This window comes from Haliotis cracherodii, unplaced genomic scaffold (genome assembly GCF_022045235.1).
Source record: "Haliotis cracherodii isolate W230 unplaced genomic scaffold, xgHalCrac1.p SCAF_25, whole genome shotgun sequence".
NCBI lineage: Eukaryota > Metazoa > Mollusca > Gastropoda > Lepetellida > Haliotidae > Haliotis > Haliotis cracherodii.
This window is the reverse complement of record NW_027266281.1, coordinates 5,834,404-5,858,426: the sequence shown is the minus strand read 5'-3', so window position 1 is coordinate 5,858,426 and position 24,023 is coordinate 5,834,404. Positions and strand designations below refer to the sequence as shown.

Below are 24,023 nucleotides of genomic sequence, written 5' to 3'. Positions count from 1 at the left end.
TGCTTTGTTGTCTTTTTTAAAATATGCGATGTTTTGCATGGTAACATCTATTTTCCTCAACACTTTACGTGAGGATACGTCAGTTTGACTGCATAAATGAATGCAACTTGGCGGAATATACTGAGTTATTCGGAATGTTGTATGAATTGCTCTTTGTTTTATATTTCTATTACAGATCATGTTTTTTTTAATTTTTAGTGCGAATAAGGACCTTTATTCTTTAACAGTACTTATATTACGAAGTGAAGACATGTATTTCTATTGTTGTATATTATATTGACCTATTGGCGCCCATGCCTGTATCCAAAGCTGACTGTCAAATTGTGTGATTGGCAACTGATTTGATTGACATAACGTGTGCTTCAAAACTGATTTGTTTGACATAATGTGTGCTTCAAAACTGATTTGATTGACATAATGTGTGCTTCACAACTGATTTGATTGACATGTGTGCTTCACAACTGATTTGATTGACATGTGTGCTTCACAACTGATTTGATTGACATAATGTGTGCTTCACAACTGATTTGATCGACATAATGTGTGCTTCAAAACTGATTTGATCGACATAATGTGTGCTTCACAACTGATTTGATCGACATAATGTGTGCTTCACAACTGATTTGATTGACATAATGTGTGCTTCAAAACTGATTTGATTGACATAATGTGTGCTTCATAACTGATTTGATTGACATAATGTGTGCTTCAAAACTGATTTGATTGACATGTGTGCTTCAAAACATGATTTGATTGACATGTGTGCTTCATAACTGATTTCATTGACATAATGTGTGCTTCACAACTGATTTGATCGACATAATGTGTGCTTCACAACTGATTTGATTGACAGACGTTGCGGTTGACTGGCTAGTGGTATGAATGACGGCTTGCTTGGCAGATGGCGTATTGTGGTTGAGCTTCCTTCACGAGTTGGCCATGTGTCACATGAACAAGTTACCTAGACCTGTGAAGATCCAGGATAGAATAGGTCTTCAGCAACTCATGCTTGCCCTAAAAAGCGACTATGAGTGTTGTAAGAGGTGACTGACGGGATCGGTTGGTCAGACTTGCTGACTTGGTTGATGCATGTCATCGTATTCCAAGTGGGTAGATCCATGCTCATATCAATCACTGTATTGTCTGGTCCAGCCTCAATTATTTACAGACCGCCTTCAGATAGCTGGAATATTGCTGAGTGCGGTGTTAAACAACAAACAAACCTCCAATCTGTCTTCTTTTAATGACCTGTGCAATGTGACAAGCAGGTTCTTTTGTATAAGGATGAGAAATCTGCAGATATCGTGGTCCTGCAGTCCGCTTCACTTCAGTCGAAACGGCAACAAACACCAAGAGCCAGATTGTTTTTCGACAGTTTTATTCTAATGTGCACTGTTGTCAGACTGATGTAACACTGCCTACAGATCTCCAAAACATCGCGGAATTCTCACATCACATTGGAATTCCGCGTCAGACCTTAACAGAATCCACACACGATCACTTCAGAATTCCGACGTGATCATAGAGAACCTGTTGAGATTCCAACACTTCCACAATGTGCCCACAAACATCTCCAGAATATTGCCTTGCCTCCACAATCTCCCCTAGATCTCCACAATCTCCCCTAGATCTCTACAATCTCCCCTAGATCTCCACAGTCTCCCCCTAGATCTCCACAATCTCCCCTAGATCTCCACAATCCTAGATCTTTGAAATCTTAGATCTTTGCAGTCTCCCCCTAGATCTCAACAATCTTAGATCTTTGCAATCTCCCCCAAGATCTCTATATTCTTAGATCTTTGCAATCTCCCCCTAGATCTCCCTTAGATCTCTACAAGCTCCCCTTAGATCTCCACAACTCCCAATGAGATCTCCATGAAGGTGGATGTCTTGATTATCTAGACTACAGCACCTGGTGCATCTAGTTGTCTCTAACTTTCAGTAAGGGCCAGCTAGTGCCACTGCTGGCTCCGCCCAGCAACCACTGTCTACCCGCGGCAACCACTGGCACGATCAGAAAAACATGAAAAGCCAGACGATGAGGATTTTGCTATTTTTTTGTAACAGGGAGAAATATTTCTTTCGAAAATGTGAAGTGTCTGACAAAGGACTGACACTTCGACGAAAGAAGATTTGATCTATGAAGGTTAAACACAACCGGCAGCTGCTGTTTGATTGGTGTAGAAAATATTCAGTGTTGCCAAGGAAACGATGACGTCCTCTTGCATAGATTAATTTTCATCAAATGTTCAGCATTTAACAAACACAGAGGAGCAAGTTCAGCTTTGCGACCACAGATTGATTACCATGGTTCTGGTGGTAGGTTAGTTCTTTAGTGAGTGAGTGAGTACGGTTTTACGCCGCTTTTAGAATTATTCCATAACCCGGGTCTTTGGCGTGACGAGCGAATGCTTTAACCACTAGGCCCGTTAGTTCTTAAACATAAACACGTTACATACCTTTTATTGAAAGAAATGTAACCAAACGTGGCAATATTATTCATCAACATTTTCATAGACGGTCACCTAAAAATCCAAATATGATGGAAGGAGATTTTCAGATTTCAAAATTTGAAATTTCGAATAGTTTCAATCAAAACTGAAATTGCACCTTTGAACATATTCTTCAACATAACAGCATTTATGACATATTTTCACATAACACTCCCAGCAAACAGTGTTAGAGGCAGCAGGGTCAAGCAGAAATGGACTGCTCAGTGCACACAAGACGTCCACGTCCCTTTAGTAATACAAAAAAAATCACAAAGTCATTTAACAATATTGTACCAAATAGCTATCTACAATAATTAATATCACACTGCCACTAGTACAGCCGTACAAACTTGACATTAAGCATTCCATCTAGACACTACACTTGTATAAATATAAATATCACACCGTCATGTTAAAAGTCTATATTGCACTTGTATTTCGGCTCTGTAATACTGCGTGTCCATTCAAATTGACAATTTTGCTGTCTGTCCCAAAATATGTGTATTTTGCAGGAAAAAATTTCAAAATAAAATTAAATAATTCATGTTTTTTTTGCCAGATTTTGGAGTTTTGAATTGATTTCAATAACCAGTAGTATATGGACAAGACAGGCAGATGATCATGAGGACGATGTTTTCTCGAGCCTTTCGCTACAGTTCACTTCCAGTTGTCTCCCCTGATGGAATGAAAGCATCAACTTATTGTGTAAATATTGTCATTTTCTAAATTGCTTACTCAAGATTTTTTATCATTTTTCTTCCAAATTTTACATACTGATACATTTAACTCCAAACTTTCAACTTTCCAAAACAGCAAAAGATAATGTTTATCACATAACCTTGCAAATGGGGTATATGTGACCTCGTAATGGGGTACACATGACCTCAAAATGGGGTACATTGCGAAATTGTAATGGGGTACGTTTGACCGTGTAATTGGGTACACGTGACCTCAAAATGGGGTACGTGTGACCTCGTAATGGGGTACACATGACCTCGTGATGGGGTATATGTGACCTCGTAATGGGGTACACATGACCTCAAAATGGGGTATATGTGACCTCGTAATTGGGTACACGTGACCTCAAAATGGGGTACATGTGACCTCGTAATGGGGTACACATGACCTCGTAATGGGGTACATACGACCTTGTAATGGGGTCTTCTCTTTCTTTTTAGAAGCAGGTACAAGTTTGCCCTACCCTGTCTCATGTACGTATGTCTCACAGTTCCCTTGTGTATTTCTCACTGATCACCAACTACTCCCATCTCACACAACATTCAAAAGTAAAGTAAAATTCATAAAAAAGAGCTAACAAGCACTTTTCTCACATTCCTATTTCCTTCAGAACCGAATACGAAGTCTTACAAACATCATACAAAATGATCGCCATGGAAACAGCAAGGTAACCATGGAAACAGAATGACGATGTCCGAGCTGCTGAAGCTCTGTTTTCTCAGACAACCCCACCCGTTTCTTTTCAGCCTCATCAGTCTCTACAGTTTATCTCGGGGAAATCAGATGGTGAGAAAAAATGCTTGGTTTTAGTGCTATTCTATATTTTAAAAAAAGAATAAAAAAACAACACAGAGAAGTGCACAATTCCAAAAAGCGTAAAAATCAAAATTGAGCATTTGAACACAATGGTCAAATCGTGGGTAGATCCCTAACATCAATGGAGGATCGTCAGACAGCCATTCATCTCACACTCGTACAGCTTCCTCAGTCTTATATCTTCAAATCAGTACCACACATAATCAAATGCCAAGATATTGATACAGAAAAAAGGAAAATTGAATGATTCAAACTTTTGTAAACAAATTGCACGCAGAAGTCTTTGGTTGGCATTAAGAAGTTGGTAGAATACCAAGACATGAAACATCTTCAAATTTGATCTTCTAGCATGTCAATCATTTTCAATTTTCAACAAGAATTGAACTCTGTTATCTTGTTCCAGACTGTCACGAGAAAGACGACGACACGCTATGAATGGTGACTTTTGGGATTGAATGTAGGAAGGAAGAGGCTAACGGGGCCAACACACGTCGAACTTCCGCCACAAAATCACCCAGTTCATAGTACCTCGCTCAATCGTCAAATTTTCAATTTCCTTTTCCTTTTATGGTTTAAGATGCTGATAATGACGGACTAGAATTTCTTCAATACTGGCATCATGCGTAACGGTTTACTACGAAGGAGTCTAAAGCCTACCATATACCTTCCAGGGTCATGTACAGCGCTCCGGAACAATCAGGGGCTCCACACAGCCTCAAACACAGGCTGACTACAGCCAGCCTTCTATCACATCACACCAGGTGGCGCTTACCCCTGCCTAAATAACACAGCTCTTGCTGATAATAACAGTGTTACTACTGACAATAACAGCTTTTGGAGAAAATAATGTTATTACCAACAACAAGTTGCCTCTTGCAGGAAATAACATTATTACTGACAATACCATAGCTCTTGCAGGAAATAACATTATTACTGACAATAACATGCCTCTTGCAGGAAATAACAATGTTATTACTGACAATACCATAGCTCTTGCAGGAAATAACAATGTTATTACTGACAATACCATAGCTCTTGCAGGAAATAACAATGTTATTACTGACAGTAACATGGTTGCTACTGTCCATGACATTGTTAATATGTTGCAAGATGAGTCATTGTGACAGTCGCATGAAGCATTCAACTCAATAACAGTGTTCTTGCAAATGATATCATTTTGCCATAAAGTACATTAACCGACAACCTAGTTCTAAAGAAGGATAACAAAGTTCCTGTACTACACAGCACTGTAGTGAATGAGGCTGCCAGCACAATGAGATGATGACACAGCTACAGCTTCAGCTTCAGCTACACTATGGCAACATGGACTACACAACAGAGAGTGCGACGTGAGGGACGAAGACTTTCCACTCATAGCTGTAAGAATCGATACCCCAAAACTTGAATATTGTGAGTGAGTGAGTGAGTGAGTTCTAACAGAACATGCCAGGACTCCTGGTCCTAGCTCCCCTGCCATGGTGTTCTATGACCAGTATGTTTCAAAACTGGAGGCAAAAGTAGAAAAGTGTAAAAGCCTAAAAACAAAGTGTCTAGTTCCCTTAGTAATTAGAATCACCAACTGTTTCACTTGTGCTCCGAAATGTCAATGACTAGTTGTCAGGAAAGCTACTCAGATCTTACGACACACGTCTATAACTAGTTATCAGGAAACCTATTCCGATCTACTGATACACGTTTGAAAATATTTGTTAGGAAACCTACTCTGATCTAGTGACACACGTCTGTAACTAGTTGTCAGGAAACCTACTCCGATCTAGTGACACACGTCTGTAACTAGTTGTCAGGAAACCTACTCAGTTCTACTGACACACGTCTGTAACTAGTTGTCAGGAAACCTACTCAGTTCTATAACACACGTCTGTAACTATTTATCAGGAAACCTACTGCGATCTAGTGACACACGTCTGTAACTAGTTGTCAGGAAACCTACTCCGATCTAGTGACACACGTCTGTAACTAGTTGTCAGGAAACCTACTCCGATCTAGTGACACACGTCTGTAACTAGTTGTCAGGAAACCTACTCATTTCTACTAACACACATCTGTAACTAGTTGTCAGGAAACCTACTCAGTTCTACTAACACACGCCTGTAACTTGTCAAGACACTCCTGATCCACATCTGTGAGAGAAGGTTACATCGACCCAATTGAACTAGTTGCATAGCACTTTACTGAGAGGTCTCCATTTTCTTGATTTGGGTAAAATAGACATGACCGAAAGGCATCCATGACTGTCTCTGATCACAATATTCAGGTTTGACGGCGACACAAAGCTTGACATGTCGGTCCATGTTTCATGTTTCAGCTCAGCTAGGAAGGAAGAAGCAAGTGTTTCAGAGGTAAGACTTCCTACCCAGGGTTTTAAAGCAAATTCGGCTGCAACTGATTGCGAGAGCAGTAACGCTGGAATCATAAAACTATATGAAATGCACATACTACACAAGACAGTCTGTACATATTATTTCCACACATCTACAAGAGTCTTTCTGGCAAATGACCAATCAGAAACAGCATTAAGTGGCACATGACCTGTCAGAAACACTTTTACGTGACATGATATTAATTTCAATAAACACATGACCAGATAGTATGCATCTGACCTTAAAGGTCGTTTGAGCACTTTGATAGAATGAGGTCATTGGGAATATCACAAGGCCATTCAAGGTTGAAAAGACAAGCAAGGATCACCTTGAAAATATTACTTTTGACAATATAATAAAAGGTCAATGAAATATGACCTTGAACCTCTAAGGTCAAGGTTGTTGAAAACTTGTAACAGCATCCTTGAAAGGTCATGCAGCCAATTTGTGCTTAGCATTAATTCAGGTTTTTTTGTACAAAATATATTAATATTAAAATTAGATTTGGAGGGGGTGTGGCTTCAGGAAGTAGAGGCGGCCCTTTGATGCGCTGAATGTCTGTTTAACGAACTATCCCTGGAAGGATTTTGAGAGCCTGCTCGGCGATCAGATGACCTTGAAAAAGAGCTATCACGTGATGACTCTCCACGAGACTTTGACCTTTTTCTGCTGCGCCGGAAAAGTTTCTTTAAGCTACCTCCTAGTGAGCGGGACTTCTTCAAGTTGGGTGATTTTGCGGGGTCCTGGGACCGCACAAGTTCCATATCATCTGTAAACACAGGAGCATCAGTGTCAGTATTCTCCACGATTTCTGTAACTTCGATAACATTATAGTAAAACAATGATCAAGCTTTTCTGAAACAGAATACTCTATCATACACAAAACATACTCTATCATACCCAAAACATACTCTACCATACAAAACATACTCTACCACACACAAAACCATCATCACTATATAGAAAACCTTAACCACTGATAATATTTACATGATATCTGAAACAGAAAACTTTACTTTGCTTTCACAGAGAAACAGCTGGATGTACAGATGTATTTAAGTCCAAGTAAAGTGTCACTTCCTATTGCTTTTTGGCTTACCTGAGTACAGGTTAATGGTAACCATGACAACGTAGAAACAAACACAGCATGCTGGCAACATCCAATGGGGAATTTTGCAGAATCAGAAAAAAAGGAGTCAAACTTTTTTTCGCAACTTTGTGTTCAACAAATGTGTGCCATTCAAACCTCATACATAGGATTTTGTAGATGTTTAAGGATTTGACCCTTAATGAGAACAACATACAGCCTAGCAAATATTTTTTCTGTTAAAATCAAGCTATTGGAAGCTGACCATGTGATCAGGTATCTAGAGTGCGAGGTGTTTCATGGAACAGCATCTTAGCCGTGTATGCCGAGTCAGCAATATTTCACTCCCTGAACACCAATGGTTGATGACAAGACACAATGTGTGTGCTGCAATCTGATTGGCTGAAATGTTGAATGGGACAGGATACCAGAAATTATCTGGTCTTTATCCTGTATGAGTATTTTTCTTGATACATTTTTTCTCTATCCCAAATATGACCAAAAAAAGCATACCATTTTATGTTGCAAAATAGATAGCACATTATTTGGTCAAAAATTTTCAGAACCAATTTATTTAGTTGTTTGTTTCTCCTTGCGCTGCGAGTCAAGCAGTTTCGAGTCTGGTCCAGACAATCCTGTGATTGACCTCATGAGCATCGATCCACGCAATTGGGATACGATCCATGCATCAACTAAGTCAGCGAGCCTCACCACCCGATCCCGTCAGTCGCCTCTTACGGCAAGCATGGGTTGCTGAAGACCAATTCTAACCGGGATCTTCTCGGGTAGACACAATATTTAACAGTGATTCCTAACAGTCAATGTCACCGGGAGTGAGTGAGTGAGTGAGTGAATGAGTCGGTAAGCTTTTATGCTGCTTTTAGCAATATTCCAGCAATATCACAGGTAATTTGTGACACAGCATACACTGACAGGTAATTTGTGACACAGCATACACTGACAGGTGATTTGTGACACTATATACACTAACAGGTAATATGTGACACAATATACACTGACAGGTAATTTGTGACACTATATACACTGACAGGTAATTTGTGACACTATATACACTAACAGGTAATATATGACACAATATACACTGATCGGTAATTTGTGACACAGTATACATTAACAGGTAATATGTGACACAATATACACTGACAGGTAATATGTGACACAATATACAATGACAGGTAATTTGTGACACTATATACACTGACAGGTAATTTGTGACACTATATACACTGAAAGGTAATTTGTGACACTATATACACTGACAGGTAATTTGTGACACTATATACACTAACAGGTAATTTGTGACACTATATACACTGACAGGTAATTTGTGACACTATATACACTGACAGGTAATTTGTGACACTATATACACTAACAGGTAATATGTGACACAATATACACTGACAGGTAATTTGTGACACTATATACACTGACAGGTAATTTGTGACACTATATACACTAACAGGTAATATGTGACTCCTATTAAGGTTTTTCTTGTGGCAACAATTTGGAACACCAAAGATCCATTTTTTCTGAAATCTGCTTCAAGCAAATCAGTTTGTTTAATTATGAAATAATTCTTTTACTAGCTATTAAGAAAACCTGAAATCAAAACTCACGCAACAAATCTGCAAATAAAAGTTGCAATAAAAACGAATTAATAAACAAAAAAGATGAAAATGAAAAACGTCATAGTGTGGAAGATGGAAACAACATGAGGAGGAATGATGCAGATGAGAGAAAGAAGAATACAGATTGGAGGAGGAGGAACAGGAACAATACATCGGGATGGAAAGAAGAGTGCATAATGATTACATGATCTGCTGCATGTCCTACCTGAGGTATTCCTACAAGGGGAGTGTCCTACCTGAGGTATTCCTACAAGGGGCGTGTCCTACCTGAGGTATTCCTACAAGGGACGTGTCCTATTTGTGTTATTCCTATAAGGGGCATGTCCTATCTGTGTTATTCCTACAAGGGGCGTGTCCTATCTGTGTTATTCCTACAAGGGACGTGTCCTATCTGTGTTATTCCTACAAGGGACATGCCTTATCTGTGTTATTCCTACAAGGGGCGTGTCCTACCTGAGGTATTCCTACAAGGGGCATGTCCTATCTGTGTTATTCCTACAAGGGACATGCCTTATCTGTGTTATTGCTACAAGGGGCGTGTCTTACCTGAGGTATTCCTACAAGGGGCATGTCCTATTTGTGTTAATCCTACAAGGGGCGTGTCCTATCTGTGTTATTCCTACAAGGGACGTGTCCTATCTGTGTTATTCCTACAAGGGACATGCCTTATCTGTGTTATTCCTACAAGGGGCGTGTCCTACCTGAGGTATTCCTACAAGGGGCATGTCCTATTTGTGTTAATCCTACAAGGGGGCATGTCCTATCTGAGGTATTCCTACAAGGGGCATGTCCTATCTGAGGTATTCCTACAAGGGGCGTGTCCTATTTGTGTTATTTCCACAAGGTGTGTTACCTATCTGAGTTATTCCTACACGGGGAGTGGCCTATCTGAGGTATTCCTACAAGGGATGTGTCCTAACTAAGGTATTCCTACAAAGGGTATGTCATATCTGAGGTATTCTTACAAGCGGTGTGTCATATCTGAGGTATTCCTACAAGGGGTGTGTCATATCTCCGGTACTCCTACAAGGGGTGTGTCCTATCTGAGGTATTCCTAAAAGAATTGTGTCCTACCTATGGTATTCCTATACTGTTTTTACTGAATGTTTATTGCGGATGTCACAATACAGATGTCACACGATATGATACATAGGACAACTGACTCGTTCTCATCAACATGACACTGAGTCAAGTCAACTATTCTGTATGAGAAAATATAAAGAAACAAAGTTTATGAACAGCATTATGCCAGGCCGTAAGGAAAAGCCGGTATTGCATCCTAAGGACGACCAACAAGGTTGTGAGGAATTAAAAATAGTTTGTACTTGCTAATTGATATGGACAATCTATATGGGGATAAAGGTGAATTAATGTCAATTTAGTGTATCGGTTATCGTATCGTGCAAGTTTGTAGACGATGTACCGTGAATCGTGACATCACTAATGTGAATAGGGATTGATGTTTAAATTTTCTGGACAAAAGATCTTCAGAAGTGTATTTGTGTGGGTGAAACTTCATGAATGAAAGCTTTGGCAGACTAATAATGGACAAATGTATGACTGCATCAACAGAAACGCCATGCGTACATGGCCACTTCAACAACAACAGTCATCAACGAACAACGATGAACAACGATATACAACCACTCAAAGATCTAGAGCCGCGGAATTTCTACAAATGCGCAAACTTTGCTGCTTAAAACAAATGGGAAATACTGCCGCTAAAAACAAGCTAACTACGATCTGCGTCAAGGGGAGATAACTACTGCAGAAAAGAAGGAAACCAACCAATGATTATATGTTTGCTAATGGTTTACACTCCATGGCTTATTCCACCACAGGGGAACACACAGCGGCCGAACGTAGTCAAGCTCATCAGCACTCCGGAAGTAGTACGTATCAAAATTATATATATTACGATTAATAATTCTGTATTCATATACTCCATGTTGACTTCATAAACACTGGATAATATTTACCATGTAATACACCTGTAGATACTGAAATAACTTGGAATGAATAATTGATATAAGACATAAAAAAATTAAAAAATATAAATTAATATTTATATGATACAACACAGCAGATATTGCGAAGTAAATAATTTATTGTGAGATGTTCGGAAATGGAAAAAGAATACATTTTTTTGTCTAGCTAATAAATAATACAGATAAAACTAAATGAATAAAAAAATCATCTACAGTAGATGACACGGAAGTTTGTCTTGTTTGAAAAACAAATTCGTTGGCAACCTACTTCTTAAATTTCTAGAAACTGACAGTATTAATTTTGATGCGATAAATGCTATGAGTTTCCTGTTACTGAGCGACTAGAGTCGTGCGTCCCTTGTAGTGGTCAGCCATCAATGAAAGATGATGAGTGGTCAGTGCCGGGATAGAAAGCCACAGCAACATTCGGACAACGCACGGACGGACACCGGACGCCGGACGCCGGCAGCACCACACCCGGTTCCCCCCACATTACACTACGTCACTGCCACCTTCATAGCAAGCCTGCCTCCATACATAGATATTTCTTTAAAAATTTAAAAATGATTGTTTCCATGGGAACCTGAAATCATCCAGAAATATTTTCGAACATTTTAATTCAGATGAGAGAATATTTACATTCGGTTGTGCATCATTTCTGTAAAAGTCAAGCATCACGCTAACTGGGAGGACTTCCGCCATAACCCTGCTTCTTTACATTTAATTCAACAGATATCAGTGGCAACTTGTACGTAACCATGACGATGCCTGTGATGGAGTGTGATGGGGTAGGGATGACCGGGTGTGGAGCTGAGATAGGAACCTTTAGATTGAGGGCCGTAAGTTTGCTCTGGGGGGCGGAGATAGTTTGCGCCTTCTTTCAAACTGGACGCAGCTCGATCAGCACTTTGCGATCGCTTCTTGCGACCAAAACGCTTCCTTATCGCTTCCCCAAACGAACTTTTCTTCTTTTCTGCAAGAGGTGGATTGTGGAATGAGAGGGAAGTAAGCTGCTGCCTTCAACAATGTTTTAGAATGTTATTTTGGTTGCTTGACGACGGATGGTGTGCTGGTTTTCTGAATGTAAACTGGGATGTGTCTACAGTGGCTTATGGTGAGCTCATCCATATATTAGGGGCAGTGGCTTGTGGTGAGCTCATCCATAGAATAGGGGCAGTGGCTTACAGTGAGCTCATCCGTATTATAAGCGGAGTGGCTTATGGTGAGTACATTAAGATACAGGCCAGCGAAATGTGATTTTGATCTGCAAGTATATACAAGGACTGTTAATATATTCAATTTTTTTATTTTTGAAAAAATTCATTGAAAAATGTTTCAGATTGTCCACTCTGCAGTTGCAAGTGAGTGCGTGGGTGAGTATGGTTTAACACCACAGAACAGTACTTCAATCACATCAGCTTCAGGAAAGCCAGAAGTGAAGACCCCATACTAGGATCCTGTCAAATGTAAGGGAGACAACTCTGACACCAAATTGCTTTGATTTAAATGACTGGGCTACCAGTGTCAGGTCTAATGTAAATCTTTAAGAGGAGCTTAAGAGGAGAGTTTTGATTGGTTCAACAAGTCACCAATCTTATTGGTTAATTCACGGACACTTGGCTGGGATTGGTTAGTTCAGAAAACAAGCAGCACCTCCCGAGCATCAGCAGTAACAACTACAACGTGTACAACTACTACGCGACAGAAGAGACTCACAGCTGCCTGAACGTGTGGCAGAGCGTAGTGGCGGGGAGCATAGTGCTCGACACCTGCAGAACAGAGGCCACTGTGGACCAAGAACATGGCCGTTAATCTCCACCAACAACACGGCCGTTAATCTCCATCAACAACACGGCCATAATCTCAACCTTAAGACTGGTTGGCAAATCTTTACATACAAAGTCTTGTTTTCAAAATACAGAAAAGCGCAGAAAAGAGCAAATTTGAAAAAAGATATTAATTGCCTGAAACAAGGTTCCTCGACATTGGTGTGTAGGTGGTCATTGATTAATAATGGCAGAAAGATAGGGGCATTATTGTATAGACAGAAACATCAGCCGGGCGATGGCAAGGAATATATTGGCATATTTCATATGTGAAACTTCTTACAGGTAGAGTTACAGCAAATAGAATGAGCTTCAGGAGAAGATGTTACATCATTCACACACAGATGTATTTAAAAAACAAATCTAAAGAAATTCAGCTTTGAAGAAAACTTGATATGCTTTAAATTCATCTTTGCATAAAACTGGATATGCTTTAAATTCAGCTTTGCATAAAACTAGGTATGCTATAAATTCACCTTTGCATAAAACTTGATATGCTATAAATTCATCTTTGCATAAAACTGGATATGCTATAAATTCACCTTTGCATAAAACTAGGTATGCTATAAATTCACCTTTGCATAAAACTTGATATGCTATAAATTCAGCTTTGCATAAAACTTGATATGCTATAAATTCATCTTTGCATAAAACTTGATATGCTATAAATTCACCTTTGCATAAAACTAGATATGCTATAAATTCATCTTTGCATAAAACTGGATATGCTATAAATTCATCTTTGCATAAAACTGGATATGCTATAAATTCATCTTTGCATAAAACTGGATATGCTATAAATTCATCTTTGCATAAAACTGGATATGCTATAAATTCATCTTTGCATAAAACTGGATATGCTATAAATTCATCTTTGCATAAAACTGGATATGCTATAAATTCATCTTTGCATAAAACTGGATATGCTATAAATTCATCTATGCATAAAACTGGATATGCTATAAATTCATCTTTGCATAAAACTTGATATGCCATAAATTCAGCTTTGCATGAAACTGGATATGCTATAAATTCAGCTTTGCATAAAACTAGATATGCTATAAATTTATCTCTGCATAAATTTATGTAATTTAAATCAGTAATATAACATTTATAACATAACAAATATGGCTTCAATGGAAATTGAAATATCAATAAAACAATGGTAATACTTTTATACTATCCCTGGAAATAAAGGCATTACTGTCATACAAAGGACGTCTTTTCCACTGACTGCAACTGAAATGTTTGTTAGGTCAATGTCCATTTTCACAAAAGCTATAGAAAGGTGATTAAACAAGACGCCTCAATCTGAGCTGGAGGTGATCATATGCTGTAGACTGGAACATGTGCAAGAGCACCTCCACCTCGAGTCAGCATGTATAAAGGGGTACTACACGCAGAGTGGAGCACCTCCACCTCGAGTCAGTATGTATAAAGTGGTACTACACACAGACCGGAGCACCTCCACCTCAAGCCAGCATGTATAAAGTGGTACTGCACGCAGAGTGGAGCACCTCCACCTCGAGTCAGTATGTATAAAGTGGTACCACATGCAGACTGGAGCACCTCCACCTCAAGTCAGCAGCAAGTATCAAGTGGAACTATACAGAGACTGGAGCACCTCCACCTCGAGTCAGCATGTATAAAGTGGTACTACACGCAGACTGGAGCACCTCAACCTCGAGTCAGTATGTATAAAGGGGCACTACACACAGACTGGAGCACCTCAACCTCAAGCCAGCATGTATAAAGTGGTACCACATGCAGACTGGAGCACCTCCACCTTGAGTCAGTATGTATAAAGTGGTACCACATGCAGACTGGAGCACCTCCACCTCGAGTCAGCAGCAAGTATCAAGTGGCACTATACAGAGACTGGAGCACCTCCACCTTGAGTCAGTATGCATAAAGTGGTACCACACGCAGACTGGAGCACCTCCACCTCAAGTCAGCATGTATCAAGTGGCACTATACAGAGACTGGAGCACCTCCACCTAAAGTCAGCATGTACAAAGTGGCACTACACAAAGACTGGAGCACCTCCACCTCAAGTCAGCATGTATCAAGTGGCACTATACAGAGACTGGAGCACCTCCGCCTCATGTCAGCATGTATCAAGTGGCACTACACAGAGACTGGAGCACCTCCACCTATAGTCAGCATGTATCAAGTGGCACTATACAGAGACTGGAGCACCTCCACCTCAAGTCAGCATGTATCAAGTGGCACTACACAGAGACTGGAGCACCTCCACCTCAAGTCAGCATGTATCAAGTGGCACTATACAGAGACTGGAGCACCTCCGCCTCAAGTCAGTATATATAAAGAGGCTTTGGAGCTGGGTTCTGAACAAATTACTTCATTTCAATGACATCACGCTTCACACACTCAATGAACTTCCGACAGTCAATGAATTTCCCACAATCAATGAACTTCACACAATCAATGAACTTCACACAATCAATGAACTTCACACAATCAATGGACTTCACACAGTTGATGGACTTCACACAATTGTGGACAATCCAGCGTCACACATTCTGTGAAATAAATATGTTTAACACAACTGTGGACCCGGGTGGGCGGGATAATAGATTGGAGATAATACAGACAATACATTATAATAATAATACATTGTAACAAATAACTGGCCAACCTTTCTCTACAGCCTTGTCCGGGGCAGCGTTGGTGACGGCGATGTCACCCCCCTCCTCTGTGGGAGAACTCTCTATAGTCTGAAAACACAAACATCACACCATGAGGAGGGGAAAATCATGAACCTTCACAGGGGCTTTACTCTCAGACTGAGATCATCCTCAGCAGGCAAGGGGCTTTACTCTCAGACTGAGATCATCCTCAGCAGGCAAGGGGCTTTACTCTCTGACTGAGATCATCCTCAGCAGGCAAGGGGCTTTACTCTCGACTGAGATCATCCTCAGCCGGCAAGGGGCTTTACTCTCCGACTGAGATCATCGTCAGCAGGAAAAGGGCTTTACTCTTAGACAGAGGATCATCCCTGGCAGGGTATTCATATCTCATCCACATTTGGTTGAGGGCACCTGAAGATAGGCGTGACATCTCATTGCTCAGATAAAAATCTAAGTGAATATTATAATAAAAACATTCTTTTGATCATTAAACCTTACAAAACATCAATTTCTACAAATTTCATAAGAAACTATCAAAACTGTCTCGGATGTTTGCTAAACTTTGGTTGCATACAACAGTGATCCTGTAAACTAGGCATGCCATCGAGCTGACACACACAATGTAACAACTGACCAGTTGTCTCTCTCATTCACTAAATCTAGGATGTGACTGTACTAGATATGTCTAGCTGACGTGTGTGTGTACGCAGCCCATCTTCCTGAGGCAAGGGAGTTAACTAACGATAAAAGTCCCGTTTCCACCCTTGCTGAACTAGGCCTGAATTTCATCGCCTAGGGCCACAGTGGCTATTATGAGTTATGTCCCTTCTTTGTCAGGGGCACGGGTGAACAGTCGTCTAAGGTGCCGCGATTCACTATGTCCTTCCTATCGACCAATCAGATTCCATCTTTCATATCACCTGCATTTGCTTCAAACAAAATAGTGGCGCCCAGGCAAGACGATATGATCATAATCAAGATCTTTATTGTAACAAACCGGTCCGACTTCGTGAAGTGCATCAAACAACGATTTGGAAAATACAGACGCCCAGGTGATGGTACACATGCTTTGCAAATCCTGCAGCTAACTGAAACCAGCACTTGTTTTCAAACCGGATGTCAATTTCGTCATGTGATTTTGATCGGATCATAAAATAATACACACGTAAGTGCAGTCAAAACATAAATCCAAAATTTCAGTCTTGTTGGGAGGTGTGGAGACTGGACTTCATATTGTTCCTTGCTTGGGAAGATGAAGCTGTCAAACCGGAGTGCAGCACGCAGTGAGTGAGTGAGTGAATGAGTGAGTGGTTTTACACCGCTTTTAGAAATATTCCAGCAATATCACAGCGGGGGACACCAGAAATGGGCTTCACACATTGTACCCATGTCGGGAATCAAACCCGGGTCTTCGGCGTGATGAGCGAATGCTTTAACCACTAGCCTACCCGACCGCCCCCGCACGCAGTGAGATCCAGACAAGACAATGCAAAATACCAATAAGGTAATCTGGTTATGTCAAGTTGAATAACACAACAATTCTTCAAATACCTGATTGAAAAAGAAGAACTATATGATGAAAAACTATTTTCTTAACAGATTGGTTTTCACAAAGTTTTAAGGAAATTAAAACAATGTGAAAATATTTAGAGATTTTGTAAGTTTCGTTGATGCAATGTTGTCAGGAAACATGTTTCAATCAGTGATCCTGTGGACATGTGCAAATACACTAAAGCTGATTCATGACAATTCCAAACAGCAGATCCAAGTAAACAAGATAGTTGTGATTGGGTCATCTCCCCTCCTGTCTACACAGTCATTCAACATTCGTGACCAACTCGTGTTATTCCGTGACAAGCCGAAAAGCGACTCGTGCCCCTCTTGTGGCCATTTTTGCGACTGGTTTAGCGCAAACGGTTCACATATATTTCCCCATATATTATACATATTTCAGATGCAATTTAAAGCACATCTGGATGTGCAGAATTAAACAGTATGATTAAACACAATTTAACTGTGTCTTGGGTATATTTTTAAATGCAAGACATATGTAAAATAAAAATTATTTCTGAGGGATTCTTTGACGAAATACTTGAAATCATACGTGCATTCTGATTGGTTTGTCATATTTTCGCACATAACATTCATCGATAGGGGGACGAGTCTTCTTGCAGGTTATGGAAAGGGGGGAGTGGTGACGAATGAGTCATGCAAGGGAGGTAATGCAAAGGGGGTGATCTCCCCTGTCTACAATTCGTTACACTCTTGGTAACATCGCTGCCACCAGTGTGTGTGCGGCCATTACAAGAATCTTGAAATTTGCCTTCTAACCCCAAATGTAGTAACATTTATACGTTTGTTTCTGTCTTTGGGAATGCCATCATATTTCATTTTGAAAAGGTTTACGACTGACCATGTTTACCAGATGAATTTACTTTGCTGTTTTAATAATCAGATTCGTTTCGAGATTGCAGACAAACGGAAAATCAACCAACTTCTCACTTACATTCTTACTATATCAATAACACGATAGTTTTAATGAAATAGAAATTCAAATTGACAAACGAAGAAAGTAATTTAGCAGCAATAAGTGTATTCACGACACGACAGTCGCCACTTGTTTGAAAACATAACAGTCATTCGGTTGCGAGTTCAACTCCAAGCATGGCTGTGGCCACCTATTCACAGTGGGGAGTTTTGACTGGTGGCAGCGATAGTATAGAGAGCTCGCGAACGGGCTTTCGCTGTGAGGAGCTTGCAATTGTGGTAATACTGAAGACAGTGTCACCTCCCCTGTCCAGAGTTTTTCAAACACAATGGATGGAGTTATCTACCCAGTCAACAGATTTGAAAAAACTGCAAAGTGGGTTATCTCCCCTGTTCGAAGAGGGAAAATTATCGCCTGTCGAGGATGCTGCTGTTTGAAAGTGACATGTAACAAGCATTAATCGGCCTGGAGCTATCTACCTTTATGACAGGGACTACCGGCTCCTGGTAAGCGTGGGATAAAACATATACGACATGAGTTGGTATTGGCATATGAACATGACATTGACATTCTACATACAGTACATAGTATAGCATGTTACGCTACATAATTAGACCTTGGAGTAGATACATCAACAATTTATAAACAAGCTTCATTAAATCATCAGTCATGGCATGCTAACAGAATGAGAAGATGCAGATTGAAATCTACTATTCCCCCGACAACTAGACAAACAAGCAGAAATAAAATGAGCTAAAGTCTTCCAAGCATGCAACAAATGAAAATGTATAAATAGTAACTATATCCAAGAACAATAATAAGTTTGAGGATGACTAGAATTAAGTTAAGAAACACTTTGAAGAAACAACTTGTCATCATTCATGTCGGTGAGTTTGACAGTCGTCATGCATATGTTATCTGAAAAAGCACCAAGCTGTTCATGGTTTGTGCAGATGAGGCCTGACCAATGAAACGATGTAACACAAAGTGCTGCTTGTAGTGTGAAAGCTGATTGGCTTATTTCAAAGTGAGAAATGAAAACAATATTTACCTCGGCTACATCCCCAGATGATACCTGTTGTTCGTTTTTAGCAAAACATATGTGTCTCTTTCCATTCAAACAAAACAATTTGATGTCTGTTGATATTTTCCCAATGTTGAGGAAAATGAATTAATGTTTTATGTTCAGTGATCTGGAAGCTTTTAAAAAATGTTAAAAATTAACCTACGAAAAACAAATCTTGTGTCTTGTTTTCAGGATGAAATTCAGTTTGATCTCTCAGTCTATGTTCGTCAAAAACAAAATTGTTGTTCATAAGATGTGCACACAAATTGGCAACCTGCCAAACACCGAGTGGTTGTGTGTGACAAGTTCAGAAGTCACGGATGTGACACAACAAGGTCAGGCAAACCAGTGGTTGATGGTATGAACACCTCCGCTACACAACAGGTGGGGTGTAGCTGGCAAAAATAAGAGCCACATTAAACATCCGTGTAACATTGTGTCGTTAAGTTACCTTGAACTTGCACCAAGTCTGTTCTACCAGTGTAGGAGATGACCGCCCACATCATCACACTGCCACCTCCAAATCTGTCCACTTCCTGTATGCAGTTTCGGGCATAAAGTTCCCCGCGTTGTCTGTGAACACGATGTCTACCATCCATACGGAGAAGCATAAAACATAACTCACCACTGAACCAAACTTGTTTCCATCGCAGTTGTGGGCATTATCTGTGACCCTGACACCAATGACGTCACAGGCGACGATGCAGGTCCATCAAATTGATGCCTCAAACTGGTTGTCTAGCGTGAAAAACCTTCAGCGCGTTAACAGCTCCTCGCTGTCTAGGCTGATATCCTACTCAATGCAGGTATGGACGTTGTTGTAGAGATGGCCGTGGAGGTTCTTTCATGTAAGTGACATATCCGCAGGAACCTGTCCTGTGCTCTAGGAGTGACACATGGTTGGCCATGGACGTTCTTTTACGTAAGTGACGTATCCGTATGAACCTGTCTTGTGCTCTAGTAGTAACACATGGGTCGGCTGTGGAGGTTCTTTCATGTAAGTGACATATCTGTATGAACCTGTCCTGCGCTCTAGTAGCGACACATGGTCGGCCATGGACGTTCTTTCACGTAAGTGACGTATCCGTATGAACCTGTCCTGTGCTCTAGTAGTGACACACGGTCGGCCATGGACGCTCTTTCATGTAAGAGATGTATCCGTATGAACCTGTCCTGTGCTCTAGTAGTGATACATGGTCGGCCGTGGACGTTCTTTCACGTAAGTGACGTATCCGTATGAACCTGTCCTGTGCTCTAGTAGAGATACATGGTCGGCCGTGGACGTTCTTTCATGTAAGTGACGTATCCGTATGAACCTGTCCTGTGCTCTAGTAGTGACACATGGTCGGCCGGATCTGGGAAGGTCAGATGTTGTACCCCTGATGATGGTGCTTGTTATCGTGCTTAGTGCTTCATGGAACAACCTGGCTACGTATGGCTGAAGATGATTCGTCTGTATACAGTTGGCCGATGGCGTTTTATCTTTGGGATTCCGACAATCGTGGCATTTTTCACTGTTTACTTGCTGTAAGATTGTGATGGCATGTAAATGAAAATATTTTTATAGTCCAAGAAGTGATGTTGCACGTGCCTATCATGTTGGAGTGTTTCGGTGCTAGGCTGGTTTTTTTTTGCGATTTTTCCATCTTTACACCAAATTTCTGCAGTACCTCATTCTTTCCACACAAATCAATCCCAATCCAAGCAGAAATGACCACTTCATTTCTGGTATTTATTTTGTATGGATGTCGACAACACTGTCAGATAATTACAATTTTACTACTATTGCGGTATATGAAGGAAAGTATGAAGGAATGTATGCAGGAATGTATGTAGGAATGTATTTCAATATGACATTCAGAGACTTCCAGAGGAATATGTTCGGCTTCCCTCACAGGAGAATACTACAGGTAGCCTTCTATACTACTCAAAAGAAGTTAAGGATCACCTGATTCTTTCATATTACAATAGTTAATCTCTCATGCCATGACAGATTAACATTACCAATACGAAAGAATTGGGTGATCCTTAACGTCTTTTGAGTAGTCTGTTAGAGTTGTCAGCTGATAACACAGTTAGGGAAGGGAAGTTTGTTTGTTTGTTTGTTTGTTGTTTAACGCTGCACTCAGCAATATTCCAGCTATGACGACGGTCTGTAAATAATCAAATCTGGACCAGACAATCAAGTGATTGATAGCATGAGCATCGATCCACGCAATTGGGATCGATGACATGTATCAACCAAGTCAGCGAGCCTGACCACCCGATCCCCTTAGTCACCTTTTACGACAAGCATAGTCGCCTTTTACGGCAAGTATGGGTTGCTGAAGACCTATTCTACCCCAGAATCTTCACGGGTCGGAAGGGAAGTAACTCCTAATATTTTGGGGACATACTGACATTTCCAGGATGAAGTTTCTCACATGTCAGTTATATGAAACTGTAACCCCTAGCGAGGAAGAGCACTGCATAACAGAAGGCTGATCCTGGTGTCTCCTGGGTGTGAAGGGGAAAATATTCCCTTGGTTGTCGAGGATGGAGCGAAGAGGCTAAATCTGAGTCAAGACACAAACATTCTGTGAAAACACATGTTAGTAGTTACAAAACATGAGAGGATTTAATAAAAATAACATTTATTGCACAAACATGCTTCTGTTAGTCACAAATATATCACATACATGTAGCATTGTCATACAGTATATCACATATATGAAGCATTGTCATACACTATATTAGATACATGTAGCATTGTCTTACACTATATCACATACATGTAGCATTGTCATACACTATATCATATATATGTAGCATTGTCATACTGTATATCACATACATGTAGCATTGTCATACTGTATATCACATACATGTAGCATTGTCATACAGTATATCACATACATGTAGCATTGTCATACACTATATCACATACATGTAGCATTGTCATACACTATATCACATACATGTAGCATTGTCATACAGCATATCACATACATGTAGCATTGTCATACAGTATATCACATACATGTAGCATTGTCATACACTATATCACATACATGTAGCATTGTCATACACTATATCACATATATGTAGCATTGGCTTACTAAGATATGTGAGGATCTCATTAGAAATCTAGAAAAACTGGGGACAGAATAATGAGATCAGGACAGGGTTTTGTCATGGTATTGTCATGCTATCGTCATGGTTTTGTCATGCTATTGTCATGCTATCATCATGGTATTGTCATTCTATTGTCATGGTATTGTCATACAATCGTCATGGTTTTGTCATGCTATCGTCATGGTTTTGTCATGCTATCATCATGGTTTTGTCATGCTATCATCATGGTATAGTCATGCTATCGTCATGGTTTTGTCATGCTATCGTCATGGTATTGTCATGCTATCGTCATGGTATTGTCATACTATCGTCATGGTATTGTCATGTCATTGGCATGCTATCGTCATGGTATTGTCATGCTATCGTCATGGTGTTGTCAGGGTATGATACCGGTACACGGGTGATTCAAGGGTTAGGAGATGACACTGTCATTGACATTCTCGTCAGGGTATTGTGCATGTATTGTGAGTGTATTGTGTGTGTATTGTGCATGTATTGTGTGTGTATTGTGAGTGTGTTGTGCATGTATTGTGTGTGTATTGTGAGTGTGTTGTGCATGTATTGTGTGTGTATTGTGAGTGTATTGTGCATGTATTGTGTGTGTATTGTGAGTGTGTTGTGCATGTATTGTGAGTGTATTGTGCATGTATTGTGTGTGTATTGTGTGTGTATTGTGAGTGTGTTGTGCATGTATTGTGCGTGTATTGTGCATGTATTGTGTGTGTATTGTGTGTGTATTGTGAGTGTATTGTGCATGTATTGTGTGTGTATTGTGTGTGTATTGTGAGTGTATTGTGCATGTATTGTGTGTGTATTGTGCATGTATTGTGCGTGTATTGTGCATGTATTGTGAGTGTATTGTGTGTGTATTGTGCATGTATTGTGTGTGTATTGTGTGTGTATTGTGAGTGTATTGTGCATGTATTGTGTGTGTATTGTGCATGTATTGTGTGTGTATTGTGCGTGTGTTGTGCATGTATTGTGTGTGTATTGTGCATGTATTGTGTGTGTATTGTGAGTGTATTGTGCATGTATTGTGTGTGTATTGTGCATGTATTGTGTGTGTATTGTGAGTGTGTTGTGCATGTATTGTGCATGTATTGTGAGTGTGTTGTGCATGTATTGTGAGTGTATTGTACGTGTATTGACTCTGTGTGTGAAGGACGGTGTGATGTGATGTAGGACGGAGTGATGTAGGATGGTGTAGGACGGTGTGATGTGATGTAGGATGGTGTAGGACTGTGTGATGTGATGTAGGATGGTGTAGGACTGTGTGATGTGATGTAGGATGGTGTAGGACGGTGTGATGTGATGTAGGATGGTGTAGGACGGTGTGATGTGATGTAGGATGGTGTAGGACGGTGTGATGTGATGTAGGACGGTGTAGGACGGTGTGATGTGATGTAGGATGGTGTAGGACGGTGTGACGTGAAGTAGGATGGTGTAGGACGGTGTGATGTGATGTAGGACGGCGTGATGTGATGTAAGATGGTGTAGGACGTTGTGATGTGATGTAGGAACGTGTGATGTGATGTAGGATGGTGTAGGACGGTGTGATGTGATGTAGGATGGTGTAGGACGGTGTGACGTGAAGTAGGATGGTGTGAGTTGAGTTTAACAGTGCTTTTAACAGTATTCCAGTTATATCGCGGCGTGTCAGCTTAATGTGGGAGGAAAGCCTGAAGTGATGCGGGTCTTAGACGTTTACCACTTCGCCGAAACCC

The 24,023-nt window shown here is 40.3% G+C and overlaps 1 protein-coding gene across 8 annotated transcripts in view; it reads right to left on the bottom strand.

The window, feature by feature from the left end:
- Positions 1 to 1,361: 1,361 nt before the first annotated feature.
- LOC139472740 (phospholipid transfer protein C2CD2L-like) overlaps positions 1,362 to 24,023 on the bottom strand; it is a 99,716-nt gene continuing 77,054 nt past the window's right edge. For 4 of the 8 annotated variants that reach the window (XM_071255200.1, XM_071255201.1, XM_071255206.1 and 1 more), the window contains 3 exons: positions 15,640 to 15,718; positions 11,978 to 12,127; positions 1,362 to 7,196 (listed from right to left, as the gene is read on the bottom strand). In XM_071255200.1, coding sequence (XP_071111301.1) covers positions 6,949 to 7,196; positions 11,978 to 12,127; positions 15,640 to 15,718 — 477 coding nt within the window. In that variant the 3' untranslated portion in view covers positions 1,362 to 6,948. Of the gene's footprint in view, positions 7,197 to 11,977; positions 12,128 to 12,870; positions 12,941 to 15,639; positions 15,719 to 18,598; positions 18,623 to 24,023 lie in introns of all 8 variants that reach the window. The other 4 variants (XM_071255204.1, XM_071255205.1, XM_071255208.1 and 1 more) reach the window with 3 other exon arrangements.